At 35.4% G+C, this 23,966-nt stretch overlaps 1 protein-coding gene across 4 annotated transcripts; it reads left to right on the forward strand.

Moving 5' to 3' along the window:
- The first annotated feature begins 1,008 nt into the window (after positions 1 to 1,008).
- On the forward strand, positions 1,009 to 22,564 carry LOC148844968 (putative calcium-transporting ATPase 11, plasma membrane-type). 4 transcript variants are annotated; one of them, XM_088953013.1, is made up of 8 exons: positions 1,009 to 1,149; positions 1,992 to 2,561; positions 8,020 to 8,074; positions 8,165 to 10,092; positions 10,170 to 10,325; positions 17,610 to 17,781; positions 17,854 to 18,161; positions 22,015 to 22,564. In XM_088953013.1, the coding sequence occupies exons 2-8, from the start codon at positions 2,388 to 2,390 to the stop codon at positions 22,327 to 22,329; spliced, it is 3,108 nt and encodes a 1,035-aa protein (XP_088809139.1). In that variant the 5' UTR covers positions 1,009 to 1,149; positions 1,992 to 2,387; the 3' UTR covers positions 22,330 to 22,564. The 4 variants fall into 4 exon arrangements, with proteins under 4 accessions (XP_088809139.1, XP_088809142.1, XP_088809140.1 ...); XM_088953016.1 differs by lacking the exon at positions 22,015 to 22,564 and adding an exon at positions 19,365 to 19,719; XM_088953014.1 differs by lacking the exon at positions 1,009 to 1,149 and adding an exon at positions 1,367 to 1,516.
- The last annotated feature ends 1,402 nt before the right edge of the window (positions 22,565 to 23,966 follow it).

Genomic DNA, 23,966 nt, shown 5'->3' on the forward strand with positions numbered 1-23,966 from the left:
CCGTGCTGATGAGAACTCGGTCGACTTGGGTTGAGTCGATCCGGGTTGGTCGGTTTGGGCCTTCTTATGAACAGCCCTAGGCAACATCTCCTAATGACAAATATGGGAGATGTTCTCAATATATGCTGAGATATGCATGTAGGGCATTTTTGAGGCACATTCCGCGTGTGTGTGTGAGTGGGAGGGAGGGGGGGAGGGCAGATGTGCATTCGACTGAACCATAATTTATCTTAAATAATTCCACATGTGTAAAGCATCAGTTTACAGTAGGGGTGTTCATGGGTCGGGTTGGGTCGGTTTCATGGGATTTTCCCAACCGACCCGACCTAGTCGGATTACTAGAGGTGGGAACCGAAACCGACCCACTGATAGGCCAAACCGACCTGGTCGGTTTGAGTCGGGTTGAGTCGGTTCGGGTCGGTTTTGGTTTTGCTTCTGTACAAAGCCGAATAAACTCTGAATTAGTTGAGGACTTGAGTAGAGGGGGGCGGACCAACCAAGTTAAGTTAGAGAATAGAAGATTTTAAGAGAAGAATTCTAATTTTAATTGCCTAATCTAGGTAAAAAACTAAAAAAGGACACCTAATTAATTGAATTCTAATTGTAATTGCTAATCTAGGTAAAAAACTAAAAAAGAACACCTAATTAATCGAATTCTAATTGTAATTGCCTAATGGGCCTTCTATTTCTAGTAGAAGTCTAGAAGACTAGTAGGAATTAGGAAACTACTCAAATTAGGAAGTAGGAACTATCAAACTAGTAGAAGAAAGACTATTTCGGTCCGGGTCGGGTCGGTTTCGGTTTTCTTATGTGAAAACCGAAACCGACCTAAAATATCAGTTTTTATATGTGCCCAACCTGAAACTGACCAGTACGAATGAAAACCTGACCGACTCGGGTTGGATCGGTCCGGATTGATCGGTTTGATCGGGTTGGGCATTCTTATGAACAGCCCTACTTTACAGTCTTACTTTCAACACGCTGGAAGCGGACAAAACAAGTTATTGTTGGACACCAGTTCTTTATATCCTTGAGATCTGACATTAGAAAACAGAAAACGGCGCCAGAAGAAAGAACTTTGTGAGAATAGAAGACAAAATGAGTTATTGAGAAGATTGTGAGAAGATCTGCTCAGATTTAATGGGAAAGGTAAACTTTTTTCTTCCTTTTGCTATTTTTTTAATATTTTCATACTTTTATAATTAAATCTTTTGTTTTTGATGGTTTGAATGAATCAACGAAGGGGTTGAAAACAGGTGAATGGGAAAAATGCTTTTTTTTTTTTTTTCTATAATTATTGTTTTGATGTTATCTTTGCTTACCAATCTTTTACAAACTATAAACAAAGGATAAGGAAAAAATAACTAGTGTAGTTTGGCTTTTGATCGGTAAAATTTAGAAACTTGAAAACTTAAAAGAAGTATTGTTTTTTAATTTTTGGGAAAAAGGCAGATTTTTGTTCTGCTTTCAATCTTAGTTGACTTTTGGGGTTCTGAGATCGGTGAGAAAGGAAAATGTGAGTTTTTACGACTTCTTTCGTCATTTTTTTGGATGGAAAAAAAGGTTTTCTTGTTTGGTATTCCAAGATATTATTTCGTTGTTTGTGTTAGAATGTATTTTCCTATTGCTAAAATTGCCTTGTATCTCTCACAATCTTGTTCTTAATTTGCTTGGTCTGACTTGACGTTCATTTGTCTTGCTTCCAACTCATAAAAAATGCATCTTGGTTCTGGTATTGCTTTGTAGCATGGAATAATGGCATTTCCATTTCTGGGTTGAATAGCAATGCCTAAATGAAACCATACATGTTTCTCAAAGAGCATTAATAATGTATGTTATGATTCAGTATTACTTTTGCAAATTTTCTAATATATTATATGGATAGGTGTATAGATATTGGATATCTGAAGATCACAATCGTCTTATCAAAATGTTATTGTAACTTTTGATTTCTTTGTTTGGAAATCTGATGAGTATGTATTGTATCGCAGGGGAGGTAACGGAGGTTTAATGGCAAGTCGCAAAAGTGAGAAAAGGGCACAAGGATCGGAAAGTATAATCACCTTCACCGTAAAATTAGTTGTGGAATTATGTCGGAACTGAAACAGACGACGAGAGTTGCATCCTAATAATATTTGAACGATTGAAGGAACATGTATCAAAGCTATGGTGGTTCTTCGTTGTCATCATCATCATCGTATCCAACTATGTCATGAGCGATTAAATCGTTTCTTACTAGTTCGACCAAATTAACTCGAATGCGAAGATATCACAGTACTTGTCTAACTTCAACAGACCTACTCAAAAGATAATTCTCTCTACAACCTCTCTTCTCTTTTATCTTATCGATTGGGAGTAGGGGGAGAAGAACGACTTCTCAGATTAGAATGGAATCGCTAGTGGGAAATGAGTTTGATGTTCCATCGAAGAACTCATCGGAGGAAGCTCTAAAGCGATGGAGACAAGCTGTGACGATCCTGAAGAATCCGAGGAGGAGGTTCCGGTATTGTGCCGATCTAGAGAAGAGACGACAAGCCGAACAGAAGAAGCTGAGTATACAGGTGCGGTCTCTATCAGTTTCCATCTGCAATTCATTTGTCGTTAATTAATGTTGTTTATTTTGCCTCAATCTCATCTATTTGCTATCGTTCAATTTGCATTTCTCCGAGTCTGAAAGGACAATGTAGGATGCACTTACCAAAAAAAGAATGGACAATGCAGGAGATTAGGAGTAGGACAGTTGTCTATTAATTAAGGCCATGTCGGTTCCATTGACAGGGTGGAATAGGGCCGTTCAAAGGTTGGGTTGGGTCGGTTTAGTAGTATTTTTTGAACTGATTCGACCTGGTCGGGTTATTTAAAAATCAAACCGAAATTGACCCTTTATTAAGTAAAATCAACTTGGTCAGTTTGGATTTCAACCAACTTTAAGTTTGCACAATGCACATGAAATCAAAGTACTAATATTATATATAATATTTTAGAATATATTTTTTGAAAATATATATTTAAAACCAAAACATATATGCAAATATATCGAAATATATATTTTCTAATTTCTGGAAATATATATCTAACATATTTCAGAATATATATATTTTTCAGATATATATTTATTATTTAAAACTAAAATATCTATATTTAACAAATATTTTTTCACATAACTTAGTTCGGTTCGATTCGGTTTTGATTTTCACATAACAAATATTTAATAATAATCGATTCATTCATCTTACAACCCGAAACTGACCGATAGTAAAGAAAAACCAACCAATTCGAATTAGATCAAGCCAGATTGGTCGATTTGGATTTATTTGTGGAACTTCAAGTCGAAGCCCGAAGGAAGACTTTGCTTTGCCATGTTGCGAGGGCTCTGACCTACGCAGTTAATATTAGCCTTTTGGCAATAACTTGTGATATTTTTGGCCCATTCTTTTCCATTAATTAATTAATTTTAGTTGCATGCCACTGCTCTTTTATATTTGAAGAGAGAAGGCTTGTTATTTGTTAAACATCACTAAGATGCCTATAACATTGGTATTGGCAAAAGAATAAGCCAAAGGATTGCTGGGTTCTACGTTTTGGTTTTTTATTTTATTTTTATGGTAAGCACTACGCACTAAAACGTATGGTTTTTAAAACTGACTCGGAGACCGAACCCGTCAGAGGTCCGATTACCTGGTCAAATCGAACGGTCCGTTTCTAAAAGTAGAATATAGATAATGTATAAATCAGATTACATAGCTCACAACCACTTGTTTTGAAAGAGTGTCAACGACGAAGTTTCTTGGAACTTGCTCGTGGACACATTTATTGAAAAGCAGGAAAAAGTGGGAGGGGATAAGTCCATTGTCTCAGTGGTTATCGGAAAGCTTGTCTCAGGTGACGTGGCATTTGATGAATCACACACGAGACACGACTCCAACTAACCCATGAATTAAAAAGTCATCCTCTAGGGAGTGGTAGACTAGTCACCGAACTAGTGAAACCAGCTCCACTAGAATCTTATTTGTGTCTTGATTCGTAAAGAATAAATACATTTTATACCTCATGCGTGTGGTACATAAAATCCTACTTTTCGATATCTATTCTATAGATGGTTCGTAGGCAATTTAAAATTTTTAGATATATCCTTTGTGGTGAGACATAAAATGTAACTAAAGAGTTTAATAGTTGTTATTCAGTTAAAAAAAAATTACTTGCTTGGGTGTCAATGCCACATAGATAACGATGGAAAGACCAATGATGCATGGTTTGAAAATGCTAACTACATAAAAAAAGGTGGCAAAGAAAGATTCAAGAGAGTTCAAAGGGAAATAACAAAATGCCAAAAAAAACTTGATGATGGAATGAGGAGGTTCAAAATTTAATTAGAATAAAATTAACATGTTATAAAGATTAATAAAAAGAAGGCATATAATGACTTCTCATAAGTTAGCCACTAAAGAGGGGGGGATGGAATTTATAAACTAGTAAGAAGAAGAGAAAGGAAATGTAGAGATTTAAACTATGTTGGGTGCACTATAGAGGAAGAGCAAAGAGCCTTGGTAGAAAATGAGATCAAAGAAAGATAGAAAATTATTTTGAAAAAAAAAATTAAAGACGGGAGGCATTTGCTTATTGTAATCGTTTGTTTTAGATTAATAAAATTACCTCACATTTTTCATAAAATTATTAAATAAAGAACATGCGGATAGTGCTAATGGAGGAGAGATTAGTAACTGTAATAGTATTTAAAATAACATGGCCCTTCACAAAATTTGAATTATTGATGATAATGAAGGGAAATCATTAGGACATGATGATATTTCAATAGAAGTATAAAAAAACAAGGGAGAGGTAGGCTTATTATGGCTAATTAATTTATTTAATAAGATAATGAAAGAAAAGAAGATATTCAATAAAATGAGAGAGAGAGAGAGAGAGAGAGAGAGAAAGCAATACAATGCCCATATTTAAACTCATCAACCACATTATGAAACTTTGGGAGAGAATAATTAAACAAATGTTTCGACAAGAAACAAGTATCTAATGGAATCAATTTAATTTTTATGCCTAGGGAGACTGACTATGAAATTTGTCTTTCTTTTGAGACAATTGGTTGAAAAGTTCATAGAGAAGAAGATAGGTCTTCATGTAATGTTCAATGATCTAGAGAAAGCATTTGATAGAGCCCTTAAAGAGATAATATGGTGGGATTTAGAAAAGAAAAGAGTTCCAAAGAGATATATGGGTCTAATTAAGGATATGTATGAGGGTGTGAACTATGACCAATGGTAGAACACCTATAGGAGGGCAATGTTGTAAAAATTTGATGATTTACAATATGATTCACAATTTGAATCATGAATTCAAAGGGTTTGAATTTGAATCTTATGTTTGAATCCTTTTCTGATTTTTGTTTGAATCATACAATTTGATTCATAAATCTTACAATTTATATGAATCTTACCATTCGCTCTAATTCAAATAAATTCAATCAAGAATAAGTTCTCTACTTTGTGTTTTTGTTTATATTTAATATTGTTAAGGAAGATTTGTTTTAAAGCCTTCACTAAAACATGATTTATTTGTGTTATTTAAGACTAAAAATCGAATTCGTTTTACATCATATGCAGGATAAAGAGCCACTATATGTAAATTATTCTATTTTCAAATTAAATTTTAGTTTATTATCTTAGGCTTATATTATACAAGTGTTAAATTCTATTCTTTTAAGTACATATATGCTAGACATGGATTATAACTAGGGTAAAATCATATTCCTATATATATGTAGCCTTTTAGTATATTTTATATTTGTATTTTTAATAAGTTTGTAAAAAATATAAATAATCCTACACAATTACAATTTTCAAAACATTGACAAACATTGAATTTGTCTTACATCATATGTAGGCTAGAAAGCCATTATATATAAATTATTTTATTTTTAAGTCAATTTTAACTTTATCATTGCTTTTTTATTAGAAACATAGAAAATATTTCATTGATTAGAAGAAAATATGGTTATAACAAGAATTTGTTAAAGAAACCCAGCTTTAGAAAGCTAACACAAACCAAATTTACATTTGAGCCCAAAACAGACATGTTCTTTGTACCCCTTGCTTAGCTAAGCTATTTGCCAAGCCATTGACAATTCTCCTCATCCATCTCACGTGGATTGACATGGCCTTTGAGAGCCATTTAAATCTCCTGAATTCATTCCTCAATTGCCATGTCACCTCCTCCCCCTTCTGCAGCCATTTTATCATAGTTTTCGAGTCTACCTCAATAATCAGTCTGTTAATACACAACTCTTTGGCCTTTTCAACCCATATACTGCAGCTAGAAACTCTGACCTTGCCACATCACCCTATCCCATAGGACTAGAGTATAAAGCAATGATGTTTCCATCTTCACCTCTAATGGCCCCCTATACCTTAGGGGCCCGGATTACCCACACAACTCCCATCAAAAGTCTTCTTCTTCTAGTCATCTATAGAGGGAAGCCATGTCTTAATAGATTTCTGTCTTATATATGAAAAGGCAGCAATAAAACCCCCATCCCCGAAGAAATCTTCAACATTAAAATCTGAGAACAACTTCATGCTTTTTGCCTAGTATGCCACTCTCAAAGTTATTGTTTCAACCATGGCTTCCTCGCTTTTTTTTTCTTCTTTCAAATATTCTTGCATTTCTTTCCTCCCAAACAGTCCAAATTTCCTTGACTGGGAAAGAAGGAGAAGATGTGGCTGGTTGCCACAAAAGAAATGTAAGAAGGATTTAAGAAAACAACCCATCAGGATTAGGGCCCCAAACCCTAGAATCTGATCCACCTTCTCCTAAGAATACTGAATTTAACAAGCCTAACAATTCAGACACAATAGGAAGTTCAGACTCTCTAAGGTTCCTCTTAAAGCCAAAGTTTCCAAGTCAGCCTTGGGGGATGAGAATGCTGACTTAGGAATTCAGAAATAGGCATACCCTTGAACTTGGAAAGATAAAAAAGATAAGGGAATTTCTCATGCAGAGGGACATCCCCAATCTACACATCCTCTCAAAATTTGAATTTTTGATTAGAAGCCAAATCATACCTGATATGATTTAAAAAGGTAGGACAAAAATCATGGATGGCCTTCTTGGGAGCAGCCAAGGTAGCTCTACAGATACATCCAACATCCCATCCATTGCTTGACATGCCATGAATGCTTGCAACAACTTAACTTTATCATCTTTGGCTTCTATTGTACGGAGTGTTAAATTCTATTGTTTTAGGTACATATATGATAGATATGTATTGAAAATAGTGTAACAACCTAGCAGCCTTGAGGATATCCATCTAATAACAACCTAACAATCTTCTTAAACAATCAAGTCAGTCCAGCTCAATGAGTAGTCCAATCTTAAACCATGTATGAGGCAAAATATTTCTTTCCACAAGGAGGTTGCTTCACCGGTTGGACTTGAATATTTGAGTATGACACTTCCCATCTGATCTCTAGAGAACACCCCATCCCCTGAGTAGCTTAGATTACCAAGAAAGAACTCACCAAGATTAAGCTTTAATATTCTTGATTTCAATGTTGTTCCTATAGCATTACTTTCTCGTCTTCAAGGAGTGTAGAACAAGTTTAATATCATTATATATTTATGTTTGTATTGGGTTTCATGACAGTCATGGGTTTCTTTTATTTGTTCCTTTAATAACATTACTTGGTGTAAGGGTAAAATCTTGGGCATTGATTAAAAAAAGGACAAAATCTTGGGTTGGCAAGTGTGAAAATGCAGGTTTAAGTTTGAGAGTAGCCACTTTGTGCAAAAAATGTAACCGTATCCAATCTACCCCTCCCAAAACCCCAGATAGTTGGAAACAACATTGGGTAATGACCTTTAATTAATCAAGAGATACTAAACAAAGTGGTGGTGACAATGAAACACAATCACTTTTGTACTTCTGCTTACTTCCAACTGAATCTTATTGATTTTTTTTTCATTAAAATTTGCAGTAGCCTTAATATTGCTATTATTTCCTGCCAGGAGAAAATACGAGTTGCTCTATATGTTCAAAAAGCAGCATTGCAATTTATTGATGGTATGAACTCCGCCAAACTACCAATAATAAATCAAACCCTTAAATATTTCCACTAAAACTTTATTTTTTTTACTTTTTGTTCTTGTACAGCTGGTAGTCGAGTTGAATACATGCTCTCAGAAGAGGTTAGACAAGCTGGATTTGGCATTGACCCAAATGAACTTGCATCCATTGTTCGTGGCCATGACTCCCGGCGCTTAAAGCAACATGGAGAAGTGGGAGGAATTGCAAGAAAAGTTTCAGTATCACTGGAAAATGGTGTCATTTCAAAGGAACTGCCTGTGAGGCAAAATATATATGGATCCAACAAATATGTTGAGAAACCACCTAGAAGTTTATGGGTGTTTATTTGGGAGGCACTGCAAGACCTAACTTTAATAATTCTCATGGTTTGTGCTGTGGTTTCTGTAGGTGTTGGAATTGCTACTGAAGGATTGCCAAAGGGTATTTATGATGGGTTAGGGATCATACTTTGTATTTTCTTGGTAGTCATGGTTACTGCAATTAGTGACTACAAGCAGTCCTTGCAATTTAGGGATTTGGATAAGGAAAAGAAAAACATTTCTATTCATGTGACAAGAGATGGATATAGACAAAAGGTTTCAATTCATGATCTAGTGGTTGGAGATATTGTTCATTTATCTATTGGAGATGTAGTTCCAGCTGATGGTATGTATATATCCGGTTATAGCCTGTTAATTGATGAGTCAAGCTTGTCAGGTGAGAGTGAACCAGTGAATGTAAATCATTCAAAGCCATTCCTTCTATCTGGAACTTCAGTGAGAAATGGGTCCGGCAAGATGCTAGTAACAGCAGTTGGTATGAGGACTGAATGGGGGAGGTTGATGGAGACTTTGAGTGAGAGTGGGGAAAATGAGACACCACTTCAGGTGAAGTTGAATGGTGTTGCTACCCTTATTGGGAAGATTGGCTTGGCTTTTGCTGTTATGACATTTCTGGTGTTGGTTGTAAGGTTTCTGGTAGAGAAGGGACTGCACAGTGAGTTATTGAAGTGGTCTTTGAGTGATGTAGTGGAGATTCTGAACTATTTTGCTATTGCAGTGACTATAATTGTTGTTGCAGTTCCAGAAGGGCTGCCATTGGCAGTGACTCTGAGCCTTGCATTTGCAATGAAGAAATTAATGAGTGATCATGCGCTAGTGAGGCATCTCTCTGCATGTGAAACTATGGGTTCTGTTACTTCTATTTGCACAGATAAAACAGGGACATTGACAACTAACCATATGATCGTTGATAAAATTTGGATATGTGAATCGGTAAAAGGCAATAACATCATGAATGCTTTAAAGTCTACAGTTTCTGAGGAAGTTTTAAGAACTCTTTTGCAATGTATATTTCAAAACACTAGTGCTGAGGTGGTGGAGGGGAAGGATGGGAAGACTAAAATATTGGGTAGTCCAACAGAATCAGCACTTATAGAATTTGGCTCATTTTTGGGGGGTGATTATGGTGCCCAACGGCGGGAATCTAAGATAGTGAAGATTGAACCTTTCAATTCGGACAGGAAGAAGATGTCTGTGCTTGTAGCCCTTCAAAGAGGTCGTTTCCGAGCATTTTGCAAAGGTGCATCAGAACTTGTTGTACAAATGTGTGATAAGATTATTGATAGCAAAGGTGAATCTGTTCATCTGTCAAAATCCAAGATAGAGAGTGGCATGGAGGTGATTAACAGTTTTGCTTGTGAAGCTTTGAGAACTCTGTGCTTGGCTTTTAAGGATTTGAATGAGAACAATGGAAACAACATCCCAGATCATGGCTATACATTGATAGCAGTTATTGGAATTAAGGATCCACTACGCCCTCATGTCAAGGATGCGGTGCAGACTTGTTTATCTGCTGGGGTTACTGTGCGAATGGTTACTGGTGACAACATTAATACAGCTAAAGCAATAGCAAAAGAATGTGGCATATTGACAGAGGGAGGCTTGGCTATAGAAGGACAAGAGTTCCGCCAATGGACTCCCCAGCAAATCAAGGAGTCAATATCAATTGTTCAGGTTGCCTTGTCATTTGCATTACAAATTTTAATTGTGGACCATATTCAGTATTTGAAAATGCTGCATTGTTTCCTCAGGTAATGGCACGATCCTTGCCCATGGACAAACATGCCTTTGTGACCCAACTAAGGAATCTTGATGAAGTTGTTGCAGTGACAGGTGATGGTACAAATGATGCCCCTGCTTTGCATGAAGCAGACATTGGACTCGCTATGGGTATAGAAGGAACTGAGGTTTGTTTTATATCTACACTTATCTATGTAATGGTAGTGGATTTTAGCTTAGGCACAATTTGCTTCCTGCTTCGTTCCTCTTCGAATGGTCGCTTGATATTTCTGATATTTTTTGTTTTCCTCTATATATTTTTTTTCCTTATTGTGTATTAATTAATGCTACTAATCTTCCCATGTAAACCTAGAAGTAGACAATGGATGCTATGGTCACTAGGTGCTTGGCAAGCCTCTGGAATATCTTTTTATGAGAATGTGGATTTGTGTCTGAGAGAAGCCACTTCTTGCAAAAACTGCCAAAGGTTAGGACCAATATTGGATAATTGGATTTAGTCTTCTAGTCCCCAGTTTATGTTTCATGGTGGGATAATGTTCATTTTGGGGTTGTCTTCTAGACTTTTGGATGTTTGGTGAACTTATGTATACACTCTTTCTTATCTTTTCCTTATTGTTAGAGAATAACAACCCATTCAAGGACCTCACCTAAGAGATCAGATTGGCTCCCCACATGCACATCTCAGCATGCATTGGAAACATCTCTAGTACTTATCATGGGGAGATGTTCCGAGTACACGGGTGGGAGGTGCTGTGGGGCACCAATTTGATCTCCTTACCTAACAGCTTAAGCTTTTAGGTTGGACAGCTCCTTGACATTTATGCCTTGTTCGATTTTTGGTCAGTTATTTATCTGGGTAAATGCACTTACCCAGGTAAGTGTTTTCCAGGAAAGAGTTACCTGGATAAATGCATATACCCATGTTCTTTTATTTTCCATGTAAATAAGGCAATGGCCATTTTAGCCATAAAAATCCATTATTATAAGGGGCACTTTTGTCCCATTCAAGTGTTGGCAACTTTCCCCCAAGGTGGGAAAGTTATTTATCCACATAGGAAATGAGTATGCCCGGACAAATAAAATTTCCCTGGTCCCCACATAAATCTGAAAAAAGAACATGGGATTCTTGGTCAATGGGAATCAAAATCCCATTGACCAACTTTCCCCCTCTCAAAATCCAAAAGATGAATGCCCCCTTAAGATTATTTTATAATTTATTGTTTATAAAAAGAGAATGAAAGTAAAACTGACAAATTTTCTTTGTTATATATTCAACTTGCTGCAGTAAAGAGGTATTATGTAAGGGTAAATCAGAAAACTTGACTTTTGAGGAACAGGAAAAATGCGAGGTGGCATTTAAAACAGCTTTAGGGATTAAGTTGTAGCATCATTAGGTGCATACGGGTCTTGGGTCATCAAACATTCCTGGAATTTGGATATCGTTCATCACATTATTTGCCTACATTATCAGTTTAAGATTGCAAGTATATTTCTTTCGGTATGAGTAAGCACACAGTAGGTTGTCTGCATTCTCCACTGTTGCACCCCTACAACATTTTCTTCTTAGTGTTTTCTTAGTTGCATCCCTCTATTTCATTGGTTGGTATATTTAGGTCTCTTATATGGCTGCATGCTATCTTATATTTAGGTCTCTTATTTGGTTGCATCCCTCTATTACATTTTCTTCTTTACTTTTCTAAATGGATTCCCTTAAAATATATGAATGGCAATACTTCAAACAAATCAAAGTATACTTCGCTTTAAAAATCAAAATTAAATGTATACCCATCGTGTCAAGCCTTCGACGGGAATAAATTGAATCATTTAAGTTCTTGTGTTTCCCAAAAAACATCCATCAAATTATTTGATGGAGTTTTCTTGAGGCAACGACATCTTCACTGTCTCTGCTCTAAGATGGAGAAAATTTTGCAACTGTGAACCATTTCTTGATTATGATGGAGTTGGTGGAGATCTCTCTTTATTCAGATCATGGTGGTACCAACGAGGCCTTAAGACATCTAAACCCTAGAGTAGCTAGTTTGAAACAGTTTTCTTCCCTTTGTATAAATTCATAATGTTCACTATAGAAATTAGTACACAATGAACAAAAGCTTCCTTAGTCATAATTATAGTTGCATCTTGATCTTCCTTCTCAATATTATGATGGTCATTTGCTTCAACCTTTAATATGACATTTATGTTTTTGAATGATAACCGAATTATTATTTTAAACAATGAAAACAAACATAAAATGATGAATTAAATGACTATTACCTCATATTTCTCTTACGGTTAACACTTCCTATCATTCTTGCAAATTTCAGAATGGTGTAGTTTCTTCTTCTCCATGTGTTGCATCTTGATGTATGAGGCACTTTAGCTACTACTTCTTTACTTAGTCATTAATATTTTGTTAACTTTTGTTGATAAATTTTCTCGGTGTACTTGGATTTATTTGATGAAATCCAAACATGAAGTATGTACCATTTTTTACAACCTTCATAAAATGGCGTGTATGCAATTTGAAAGACCCATTAAAAGTTCTCTTATTTGACAGTTAGGTGTGAGTACTTGTTTACAGACCTTCAAGCTATCTTTTCTGAACATGGGATAGAATATCAGGCTGTGTGGGGACATCTCACAAGTTGTTCTTAGTACCTCTTTTCTCAATACTTAGGCTCCCCTTGGGTTCTTTATCTCAAGTTTTCTATTGAGTTTGTTTTTCCTAATTGACCTTTGTTTCCTATTCCACCTAAAGTCTTTAGTTGTATTTGCTATGTTCGTGTTCCTCCCTCTTCTCGGTCTAAACTTGATCCTTGTGACCTCAAGTGCATTTTTTGGGCTATTTTGCTTTTCAGAAGGGCTATAAATGTTATTATCCTATTTCTCAATGAAAGTTAGTGTCCATGGAAGTAACATTTTTTAAGTCCACTTGTTTCTTTACTCCTAAAGATACTTCTCTTCAAGGGAGAAATATCCATTAATGGTGGAAGAGAAGGTAACTAGTTTTCTTACTCCTTTTCCTGCTCATCCCTTGGTCTTTGACTCTAATGGGCCTTCTATTGTTCCTATGGAAGGTGGAGAGAAAATCAACTATTATATGAACATTCACCACAACATCCTCCTTTTCGGATGAGAAAAGACTCTCCTGAAGGAAGTGTTCGTGGGTCCTGATGGAGATACTCTTGACCAAATAAGGTGGTTAGAGGCATGTTTAGTAGGTTGTTTTGTCAATTCTGTGCTAGATGAGGAGGAAATTATGAATTGGGTCCATGCAAAATTGCAACCAAGAAGTGTTAAGGTTGGAAAGTTAAATACATGGTTTTTCCTCTTTATTCTGAGCTATAAGGAGGGCAAAGGAAGATTTGGATTGTGAATGGAATTGGTTGGTTGGAGCAACATGCAAAGTGGGTGTTAAAAGTTTGGTATTAATCAACGTTTCTGGTATTTTGCTTTATGTATGGTCCTTACAAATGTTCCGGGTGGTGGGAGATGCTTGTGGGAGATTAAAAAATTGATCAGTGGACAAATGGATGAAGGTTTTGATAGTGGCATGAATTCTAATTGAACTAGAAAAGGTTCCCTTTGTTCCATTGTCCTTGGTGCTAAACTTTGCTGAGGAGATCTAATATTATTGGTGGAAGATTGTTCAAAGGTAGGGGATCAAAGGTTGTGATTTGAAAAGGATAAAGTCAAAGGGTCAACCAGTCAAGGAGGTGAAAGTTTGGAGGTTGAATATAAGGGCTTTTTGAGAAACAAAGTTAATTTTGATGCTGTGGTGGGCAAGTATTTCAAAAAGTGTTTGGGTTTCAATTTTCATAGTAACTTGAAGAGTTGACTTGGGTTAGAGGGTTAAGTTATTTGGGTTGGACATACATCAAGTTTCGGTTTGGGTTTGGGCAACCTAATTGCGCAAGGAGTCTCTAATCGTGTTGTTTCTTAAATCTCATTTGGCCCAATTGTTCTAGGTTAGATCGGGTCTATTTCTAATCCATCATAGTGGTTGAGGTTTGTAGGAGCGGCCAAAATTCCTTTTTTTTCTGAATGGGAAAAAGGCGCTTGTCCAAGATGATGGCGCTAGGTCATCATTCATTGTAGGTGAGGTTGTAGTTCCACTGGTGCCAGGGCAAGACAAATCTAGGGTCTTTAGAAGGTTGTAGAGGAGTAAGGTTTTTGTAGTGACTTTGAAGGGGCTACTTTATGCAAGTCTATGAGATTGGAGGCAGGGGATTTGGTAAGGTTAAATGACGAGGGAGGAGTTGGTGGTTATCAATAAGTAGGAGTTGGAGTAGAGGAAGGGTGAGTAGAAGCTATGTTTGGTTTGTCAATTGAGAAGGGCGTTTCTCAGGCCTATTGATTTGGTTTCTTGGAGGTTGTGGAGTTAACTTGTGGTGAAAGTATGTGGAGTACCATTAGCCTGAAGTTGAGATTAGGGCTTGAAAAGGCATAGCATAAAATCAAGAGATTTTTTTTTTTTTTTTTTAAGTTTCTATTGGCAGATTGGGCTTAGGCTTAGGTAGGAAGGTGGAGGGTGGCTAGGTTGTGGACCTATAGGGGAATAAAGTGAAATCTAAAGTTATCAGGTTTTCAAAAAAAGATGAAGGGCCCAAGAAATTGACAATTAGTACATATATTGAAGATTTTTACACGGCTAAAAGAAGGAACTTCTAGTGCTAGCCCTTCCAATAAATTCAAAAGTGTATATTATAGGAAGAAATTGAAAGTCAAAATAAGTGATATCAATCAATTTCAAGAATATGGGTCGAAAGGCGTTAGGGTTATATTTGATGGTCAAGTGGGTTGCACTTGTCAAGCTATCAAAGAAGAGGTCTCAGAAGAATCTCTTAAAGAGAGGAAAAAGGTTATATACGGATGAAATTCATGTTATTTAGGGCGAGTTAAATTTGGAAAAGGTGGTTGAAAGGGAGGTGGAGGTGAGTAAAATGTTAGGGCAACTTTCCTTCATGGGGGATGAGGAATAAGAAAGGTCTTTAAGTTTAGTGTGGAAGGAGTACAAATATAAATATATACAATACAAATTCATACAAAATAATACAAAATATAAGGTTTCGCGCTCTACATATTTGTATTTGTACTCTTTCCAAATGGAGCCTTAGTGAATTAGTAGAAAATGGAGGTTGATTTTCTAAGAAGAAAGGGACATTTGCAAGAGCCACGAGGGGATGTTTCTTGTTTGTGTTTTTTCTTTTGCTGTGGAGTTTGAGGGATTATCTTTATAGGGATATTTTATTTATTTTTTTTGGGGGGGGGGGTGTAATTTCTTATGACTCTTGTTTGTATTTTCTTTTTTTTTTTTCCCTTGGGTAACTTCTAGTCACCTTTTCTGTATTTTCTTTTCTTTCTTTCTTTAAAAATATTATTTATCTTCAAAAATAAAAAAAATAAAAAAACTTACCAAATTGCAAGGTTAAAGAGAGATTGTATGGTTAAAATAGTCTCCAAGAGCTTGGTGCTATGCAGCAAACCCAAGTTGATATTACACTCTTTATTAGATGAGGAGATGGAGGCATTGTGGCTGTAATGATTTTTGTAGGTGACATTATTGTAATAGGGGACAACAAAGAAGAAATTCAATAGTTGAAGTCCTTAGAGTGGGAGTTTGAAATTAAAGACTTGGAAAATCTAAGAATTGAAGTGAGAAGGTCTAAGAAGAGTATATTTATTTGTCAAAGGAAGTACAATTTAGATTTTATCAAGGAGACAGGGATGATGGTAGACTAGAAAACAAAAGAAATAAAAAAGATTGAAGAAAGAAGAGAAGAATATTCTTGAAAGTAGAGGAAGAGATGAAGAAGATGATGGGAGAAGAGGAAGAGAGGGCCAAAAAAATGATATGACCTCAATAGGGCCGCTACTGAGAACTAAGAAACAGAAGTTAAAAAGAACACAAAAAATATAACTCCCATGGGGCAAAGGCCCAATAAATCCTAATAAATAAAAGAAATTAAATATTCATTGTATCCACTTTCTTAACAGGTAACAAGCCAACGAGACACCAATTGGGCAGAATCATCACGTTGGAGATTAGGATTGTCATCATTTAATTGATGCCATGAAATATCATGTTATTGATAAGAAAATGATGCCATGAGATACCAATGCCTACATAGTTAGTATTGTAATTCAATTTATTCATGCTCCAATAACTATACATTTAGAATATTCCCATAGCATTTTGAGATTCTTAAAGTCTACTAATGATTGACACATTTGAGTATATAGGTGTTTACAAATGTTGATTGGGGTGGATTCAAATCATAGATAGGAGATCAATGTCTAGGTACTGCTCCTTGGTTGGTTGGTGGTAGTTTGGTTACTTGGCATGGTTAGAAACAAAATGTTGTAGGAGGTCAAGTTCAGAAGCTGAATTTTATCAATAGTTCATGGTGTATGTGAATCCTTGTGGCTAAAATTGATGCTTGGTGACCTAGAGGTGTGCATAACTGGTCTTATGAGTTTATCACCATTATCATCATCCGTGCCTTATCCTAACTATATGGGGTTGGCTACATGATTCCTATTTCGCCAATTCATTCTATTTAAAGTTTTATCCAATGTTCAATTATTAGTGTTTAAATCATTTCTTACTAGTTACTACTACCAATGAACTTGAATATGTTTAATCAATTCATCTATGATTAGTGCACATAGATGAGTTCTAAGTGCTGAACCATGGTGAAAACCTATTCTAATTGTAAAATTTGAAGTCACTTCCATTGGTGTTCTAACATTAGTTGTTTCCCCTTCATACATATCCTTAGGTCTATATACCTATTTTGAACCCTTTTCTTTTCAAAGACCCATTATATTATAATGTGTAAGGAAAAAATCTATTCAACTTATGTTTGACCCACTTTTAAATGTTATTAAATGTTTGTCATTCTTTTGGAAAAAGGTGTTCAAAGTGATGCTAGGCGGGAAATTAAGCAAAAAGCAACATTAGGTGACAAGATGTTTTCTAAGGGGTGCTTTTAGGTTGAACTTCCTATGCATCCATCTCATTAACCTTCTTATGGAAGGAATAGGCAATGCCGGTTGCCTTTTCACTTTATGATATAATTAATTAATTAGTATGCTTATTATTTGTTTGCTTGTGTTTTCTATGATTTTGACTTTTTGTTTGGATTCAATTTTAAATCTACCTTTCTATTTTTTTTTGAATGGAATTGATTATATTACATATAAATTATTAAAATTTTATGATTACATATGATAGTTCCTTATGAAATTAGTGAAATGTGCTTTTATGTGCAAAATTTGTTAATATTAACTTTCTTTTAGTAGTGTTCTATGCAAGATGATAAGAAATTGGAAACATGACACATGTCACCAAGGATTGCAGCCAACCTATTATTAGATCTTATTTATTTACCCATTTATTTTATGAATTGTCACTCTTCCTCTTACTTCCCCTTAATGTTTATCCATAGGTTGCGAAAGAAAATGCCGATGTCATCATCATGGATGATAATTTTACAAGTATAGTGAATTTAGCAAAATGGGGGCGTGCTGTTTATATAAACATTCAAAAATTTGTACAGTTTCAGTTGACAGTAAATATCGTTGCTCTTATGACCAATTTTATTTCTGCCTGCGTCTCAGGTGTGTAATCCATTGATCTTTTATTTATTTCTTAATTTGGAAACCATGTTAATTTTCACAAGTATATTTCAGGAGCTGCCCCTCTTACGGCTGTGCAGTTGTTGTGGGTGAACATGATTATGGACACACTTGGGGCCTTGGCACTGGCTACAGATCCTCCCAATGATGAGATGATGAAACGGCCTCCTGTTGGGAAGGGTGTTAATATCATCACTGGGCCCATGTGGAAGAATATCATTGGTCAGAGCATTTATCAACTGGCTATCCTTTCTATTCTTACATTTTGTGGGAAAGGTGTCTTGAGATTTCTCAGACTTGGTGGTTGGAATTCTAGTTCTGTTCTCAATACCTTGATCTTCAATACCTTTGTCTTATGCCAGGTAAAGTTTACTATTTTTAGCTCATATTTTGAAATATGAATGCTTTTCTTAATTTCTATATTCTGCAATCTCTGTTATTGGATAAATGGATAGGATTATTTTATGTTTTTATTTTTTGTTGATGGCGTGGAGATTTGTTCTGACACTGACTATATATCGAGAATTCATTAATTGTTACCTCAAATATATACATACAAAGAGAGTAAGAGACAAGAAAAATACAAGGAAAACTAAACAGAAAAAACCAGGAAAAGGAATAGATGGACAAAAAAAAAGAACCCCAACCAAGCTCCACTAAGGGAAATGCAAATCAATCGACTTCTATACTAGTAAGTTTAAGGTCTTAGGGATATAAGAAGGTGAACAAGGTATACAGAAATGTAGAAGAACTAGGAAAATCATATACCAATCAGTATACATATTAATTCTTTTTATTAAGAACATTAAATTTCCTCCCAAAACATGGAAAATCATCATATCTAGAAGACAATAGTATTTTAACATATACTTGGGTTCCCTGGCAGAGATATTCAAAATATAGGGCTTTCTGGGATCCTATTGTGGAAAATTTTAATAAAAAAAAATAGTTAGATGGAAGAAAAATTACATTTCATTGGAAGGGAGAATTAACTTGATTAGATCCACCACCTTGTGTGACCTTCTTATTTATTGCCTCTCTGTTTTCAAAATTCTGAAGACGATGGCAAAGGATTTAGAGATTTCCGTAGGAGCATGGGGATTCAAAGAAAGATCATTTAGTAAATTGGGCTATTGTTTGTAAAAGTAAGAAAGAGGGTCGTGGCAACTTCTTTTGGAAGAAGAAAGATTGTGGAAGCAGGTAATCAAGAGCATTCATGGAATGAATGGGAATGGTTGGGATGCAACGCTTAATGCAAGGGATATACTGTCAACTCTGTGGAAACCAATCTCAAGTTTGCTTCCTTGTTTCCCAGCATTCATATGGCATGGTTGCTCTCTAGGGACAAAATTAAGTTTTGGGATGTTCTGTGGCGGGGGAACCTTTCAGTAAAAGATGAGTTTCCTTCGGAGGTTTCCAATGAAACAAGTGCGGAGAAGGCCAGTCCTGCCTAAAGTGAGGGCTTTTTTCTGGGAGGTTATTCAGTCCAAAATCAATACTTGTGAGACCCTTGAAAATAAGAGACCATATTGGTGTTTATCTTCTCATCATTGCCTTCTTTGCAGTGTGAGTAGGGAAAACTCTCTCCAATGAAAGAACCATTCCGGAGTGGTTTTCTACTTTCATTGGGTGCAGGTGGACGCCCGCTTTGTTCCGGAGCTGCAATCTTATGGGCCATTTGGGAGAAAAAGAATGGAAGATTATTCAAGGAAAAGATTCAAGACAGGGGTTTTCATTGATCTCATTACTGTGAGAGTGGCACACTGGGTGAAATTATTAAGTTTCTTTGTCTAATGACTGATGATGTCATTAGAAATTGGGGGCTGCTCGTAAATTCAGCCATTTCTAGGATAACTGTTCAACCTATTTGGGATCCACGTTCACGCCTTTTAATCAAGCTTAACTTTGATGTATTGCAATTCTGATTAATGCTTCTTTGGATTTTGGCCATCTCAACTTTTCGGATGTGACTGATTTCTTGTGATTTAAACTTTTTCGGGATGAAATCCCATTGTTAAAATTTCAATGGGCTCGGCCTGAAATCCCAGGCCCAATACAGTGTAAATTAAAAGCTGTTATTCATTAAAAAATGAACCGAAAACAAAGTATAAATTTTTCATTTTATTTACAGGAAAATTTTGCAATTAAAAGCTGTTACATAACTAATTGTGGGATACATGGAGTAAAATCTTCAATTGGGAATCAGGGCAACTAATCATCCAAAACACAACTATTATATTTGCACCATTTGTACATAAAAAATGAAAGAAAAGGCACTGGTAGTGCTACTTTGAATTGGGGGATCAATAAGCAGAATGAATCCATTTGAAAAAATGAATCGTTGGAACGTTGCCTACTGTATGAAATCACAAAATAATCCCTTTTCTATAGACTGCGTTTATGAGAGAATTTCCTATTGCGACCCATCTTTGGATTTATTTGTTAGATTTCTCTCAAAAACCAAACATTAGTTTTGTATCCTGTTCATCCCTTCCAAGACACTAGGATTGATGCTGCACATACAATACTGTTTTCTGATATATATCGGTGTTGTATATGTGTGGATTGAAAGCACTGTTTTCTAAGAAAATAGTATTTTTTTTTGTAAACATTGCTACCAAGTAGGACGTTTACTGGAGCAACAGCAATACCTTCTGTTTGGTATCAAAGCTCCAAATTTGTTTTCAACACCAATACCCATTATAGGAAATCTACAACATTGCCACATCATGTTGGTAGCAACAAGCACCAATCTGAGAAAACATCAAATTTAGCATTGCTCCAAACCACACTTTCTCAATTTCCAATGCGTGACTTGAAACATCACTTTTTATGAAATAACGGTTCCAAACATATAGACTTTTCCTGAAGCACTGATGTGGCACTGTTTTCTAAAGCAACAGCATCAATGCCAAATACCACTTAGACAGCTGGAACCAACATCAGGGCATCTTTCTCTCACAAAATGAATTAAAGCACAATAACTCTTATTATAGTTTGTAGCTTCTCAAAAAATTAGGTTTATAGGGGGGATGAATTTATTGGAACCATATATTTTTCTTTGAGTGATGAAATAAGAAGCCATTTGTTTATCCACTATGATCACACCGGATGTCAACAATTTATGGGGTTTGTTCGGTGCTTGTTTGCTATATAATAGGGTAAATTGCAGGTTAGTACCCAATACTTTAAGGCTAATCTCACTTTTAATACATAAAATTTTAAACGTGTCACTCTCAAAAGTCCAAAATCATTAACCGGTGCTAGATGGCATGTAAAAGGATACAAATATCCTTTTATGTTTAAATCTCTTTTCACTACAATTGGATACCACTGTTCACTTTATGACCTAACCTTTCTTCCGAAGAACTAATGCTTCCTGTCGAAGAAGTTAAATGGAAAAATGTGCCAGAGGAGGCGACATCATTGCTAGAGAAGAGGGATCTGGATTTCAGGAGAGGGTTGAGGCATTAAGAAATAGGGTTGTCAGATGAATTGGTGGGGTTGAATGCATTATTTAAAATCCTTCATGGCGTTGAATGCTAAAACAGGATTTCTATGCCAACTCTATATGGTTTGGTTAGATTTACAAGGTTCAAAACGTGGGGGAATGATTTGGGGGAATTAATGTTATCTGAACCTGTGAGGTAGCTGCACATTATCCATAAATCAATGCATGCCAAATTTTCTAGGCTGCATTTGGATGTGATGTAAAACAAGAATCAATTTAAATTTTATATCGGTTTGGTTTTGTATACATTTGGAAAAAGAGTATAATTATTATCGACGTAAAACTATACTTTGGTTTGGTTTTGTGTGTATGGATGGAATGTAGTTTTAGGTCGATAATAGATGTAAAACTTCATCACCTCTAAAGTTTTACATCAATAATCAATGCAAAAACTATATTAATTTTATCATTGTAAAACTTTACACTCTTTTACTTATCACTATTTTCAAAAAAAAAGACAACCACTTTCTGATTCAGTATAAAATGTCATGAATATATTTTTACACTGATTCCAAACACAACCCAAATATCACAAACCTTGTAACGATACTTTTGATGCTCATGTTTTCTTTTGGCAATTCTTTACAGGACCATCGATCACTGCCCATTTGTCTCACAATATTTCTAACTATATCATAACTGAATGGGAAGTTCTGATGACTAAATACTTGTTTGCTTTGTTCTCGTTGAACTTGTTCTATCAGGTATTCAATGAAATAAACTGTCGTGATATAGAGAAGATTAATGTTTTCCGTGGTATGCTTAACAACTGGATATTCATCGCCATCATGGTCTCAACAGTAACCTTTCAAATAATAATTGTAGAGTTTCTAGGCACTTTTGCAAGCACTGTACCTCTAAGTTGGCAATTATGGTTATTCAGCGTATTAATTGGAGCTATAAGCCTGCCGGTTGGAGTTGTCTTGAAGTTGATTCCTTGCAAATCATCCATTAACGGGAACACTACCAAGCACCATGACGGGTATGAGGAACTACCTAGTGGTCCAGAGATGGCTTAATTGAAAAAGGATTGAACGTCATATTCATATCTGTAGCTAGTCGGCATTGAATTAGTTATTCCATTGTTGTTTTCTTGCTTCTATTCTGCTTTTCCATTTTTGCGGTAAGCGGCGTTGAACTAGCAGTTGTTCTCAAGAGATTCCTTTAAGAGTAGTTTCCAGTGGGTTTGAGTTTAACCATTTAATTTGTATATACGATTCTTTCATTGAATGAAATTTTGGCTGAAATCTTGTACATATAGGTATTCAAGATGAATTTGCTAGGCACTAATCTCTTTTTTTCTTTTGTTTTTTGTTATGTGTTTTCTTTAAATAAAAAGCCATATTAATTCCATCTCCTTTTTGTCAATATGCTTTTATTTTTTATTCGTTTAGAAATTTAAGTTCTGTTTTTTTTTTTGTCATATTGACTTGTGTGATTAACTCCCGTTCTCTCTCATTCACCCATATATTTAATCCATTACTTTCATATTAGGCATTTAAATTTAAATTTAAATTCAAATTCAAATTTGTTTCTTCCATTCTCTCTTATTCTCTCTCTTTCCTCATGAATTCTTGCCTTCAAATTTCCCTGATTAAGTCCATAAATTTTTTGGTATACAACTACAAATAAGAAGATTAATTAAACCTGTATGTGGGTTCTAAATTTTAATGCTTACGCATATTTTTCTTAGTGCATGTCTGTCAAAAATTTAAAAAGGATAATTGATTATTAAAACTTGTATGTTTTTAAATATTAACAATAATTATATTGGTTTTATTTATTTATCGTTATTCAATGCCTGTGTCCAAGAAGTTCACACTCCATATAAGCCATTAAAGGGTTAGATAACATGGTTGATTTTGTTTTTGAAAACAAAAAGCAGCTGCCGGCCACCAGCAAAATTCTATTGTTTTTGCTTATCTAACAGTTGTTTTTGTTTTCAAAAACAAATTAAACTATGTTGTTGAACACTACCTAAAGTATGTTTATATACTTTATATTAATAGCTTTCTAATTAAGGCTTAGATTTAGTGCCATTCATGCATTTTAGGACTTGCTTTTAGTTTTCATAGCCCATAGTTTGACAATGGGTATGTTTATTAAAAAAAAAATAGACAATGGATATCGACATTGAACAGAACTGAATGGCAAACCTGGATATCCATGCACGTCTTAATTAAGGCTTAGATGATGATACAAGCCTATCTTAATTTTTCCAATTATCCATGTACTTCTAAAACATATTCCAATACCTCTCAGAATTACCTTTCTGGTAAGGTTCAGAATATCTATACAGCCCGATGCATCAGTAGGGGCATATCCGGCTGTATTGGCTCTCGTTCTTCTTTTCTTTTTCTTTGTAAACCTGATTCAGAGGGGTCGGTTTAAGACTCTTTTACCCCCTGAACCAGGTTAAACCCTGAAACACCCTTTATAAGGGTGTATTGGAAGACTCTCGATACAATACATATCGTCCGATACATATCAAAATTTTGAACCTTAATTGCTTTCTGGTATTCCATTTATGATACTTTAAAACTTGCATCCAACAAAGATACAATACAATATTTGATTGCACTTATGCTTTCTAGAGGTTTTATTCACCATATGACAGACTGCTTTCATATGCCTCTATCCGAGCTAGTGTCTTATA

This window comes from Nelumbo lutea, chromosome 7, assembly GCF_056320005.1.
Source record: "Nelumbo lutea isolate HS-2025 chromosome 7, American lotus-T2T, whole genome shotgun sequence".
NCBI classification, from domain to species: Eukaryota; Viridiplantae; Streptophyta; class Magnoliopsida; order Proteales; family Nelumbonaceae; genus Nelumbo; species Nelumbo lutea.

Coding starts and splice junctions, on each gene's coding strand:
- LOC148844968 (XM_088953013.1), top strand. CDS start 2,388: ATGGAATCGCTAGTGGGAAATGAGTTTGATGTTCCATCGAAGAACTCA. Junction 2,562..8,019: donor AGAAGAAGCTGAGTATACAG/GTGCGGTCTCTA, acceptor ATTTCCTGCCAG/GAGAAAATACGAGTTGCTCT. Junction 10,093..10,169: donor AGTCAATATCAATTGTTCAG/GTTGCCTTGTCA, acceptor TTGTTTCCTCAG/GTAATGGCACGATCCTTGCC.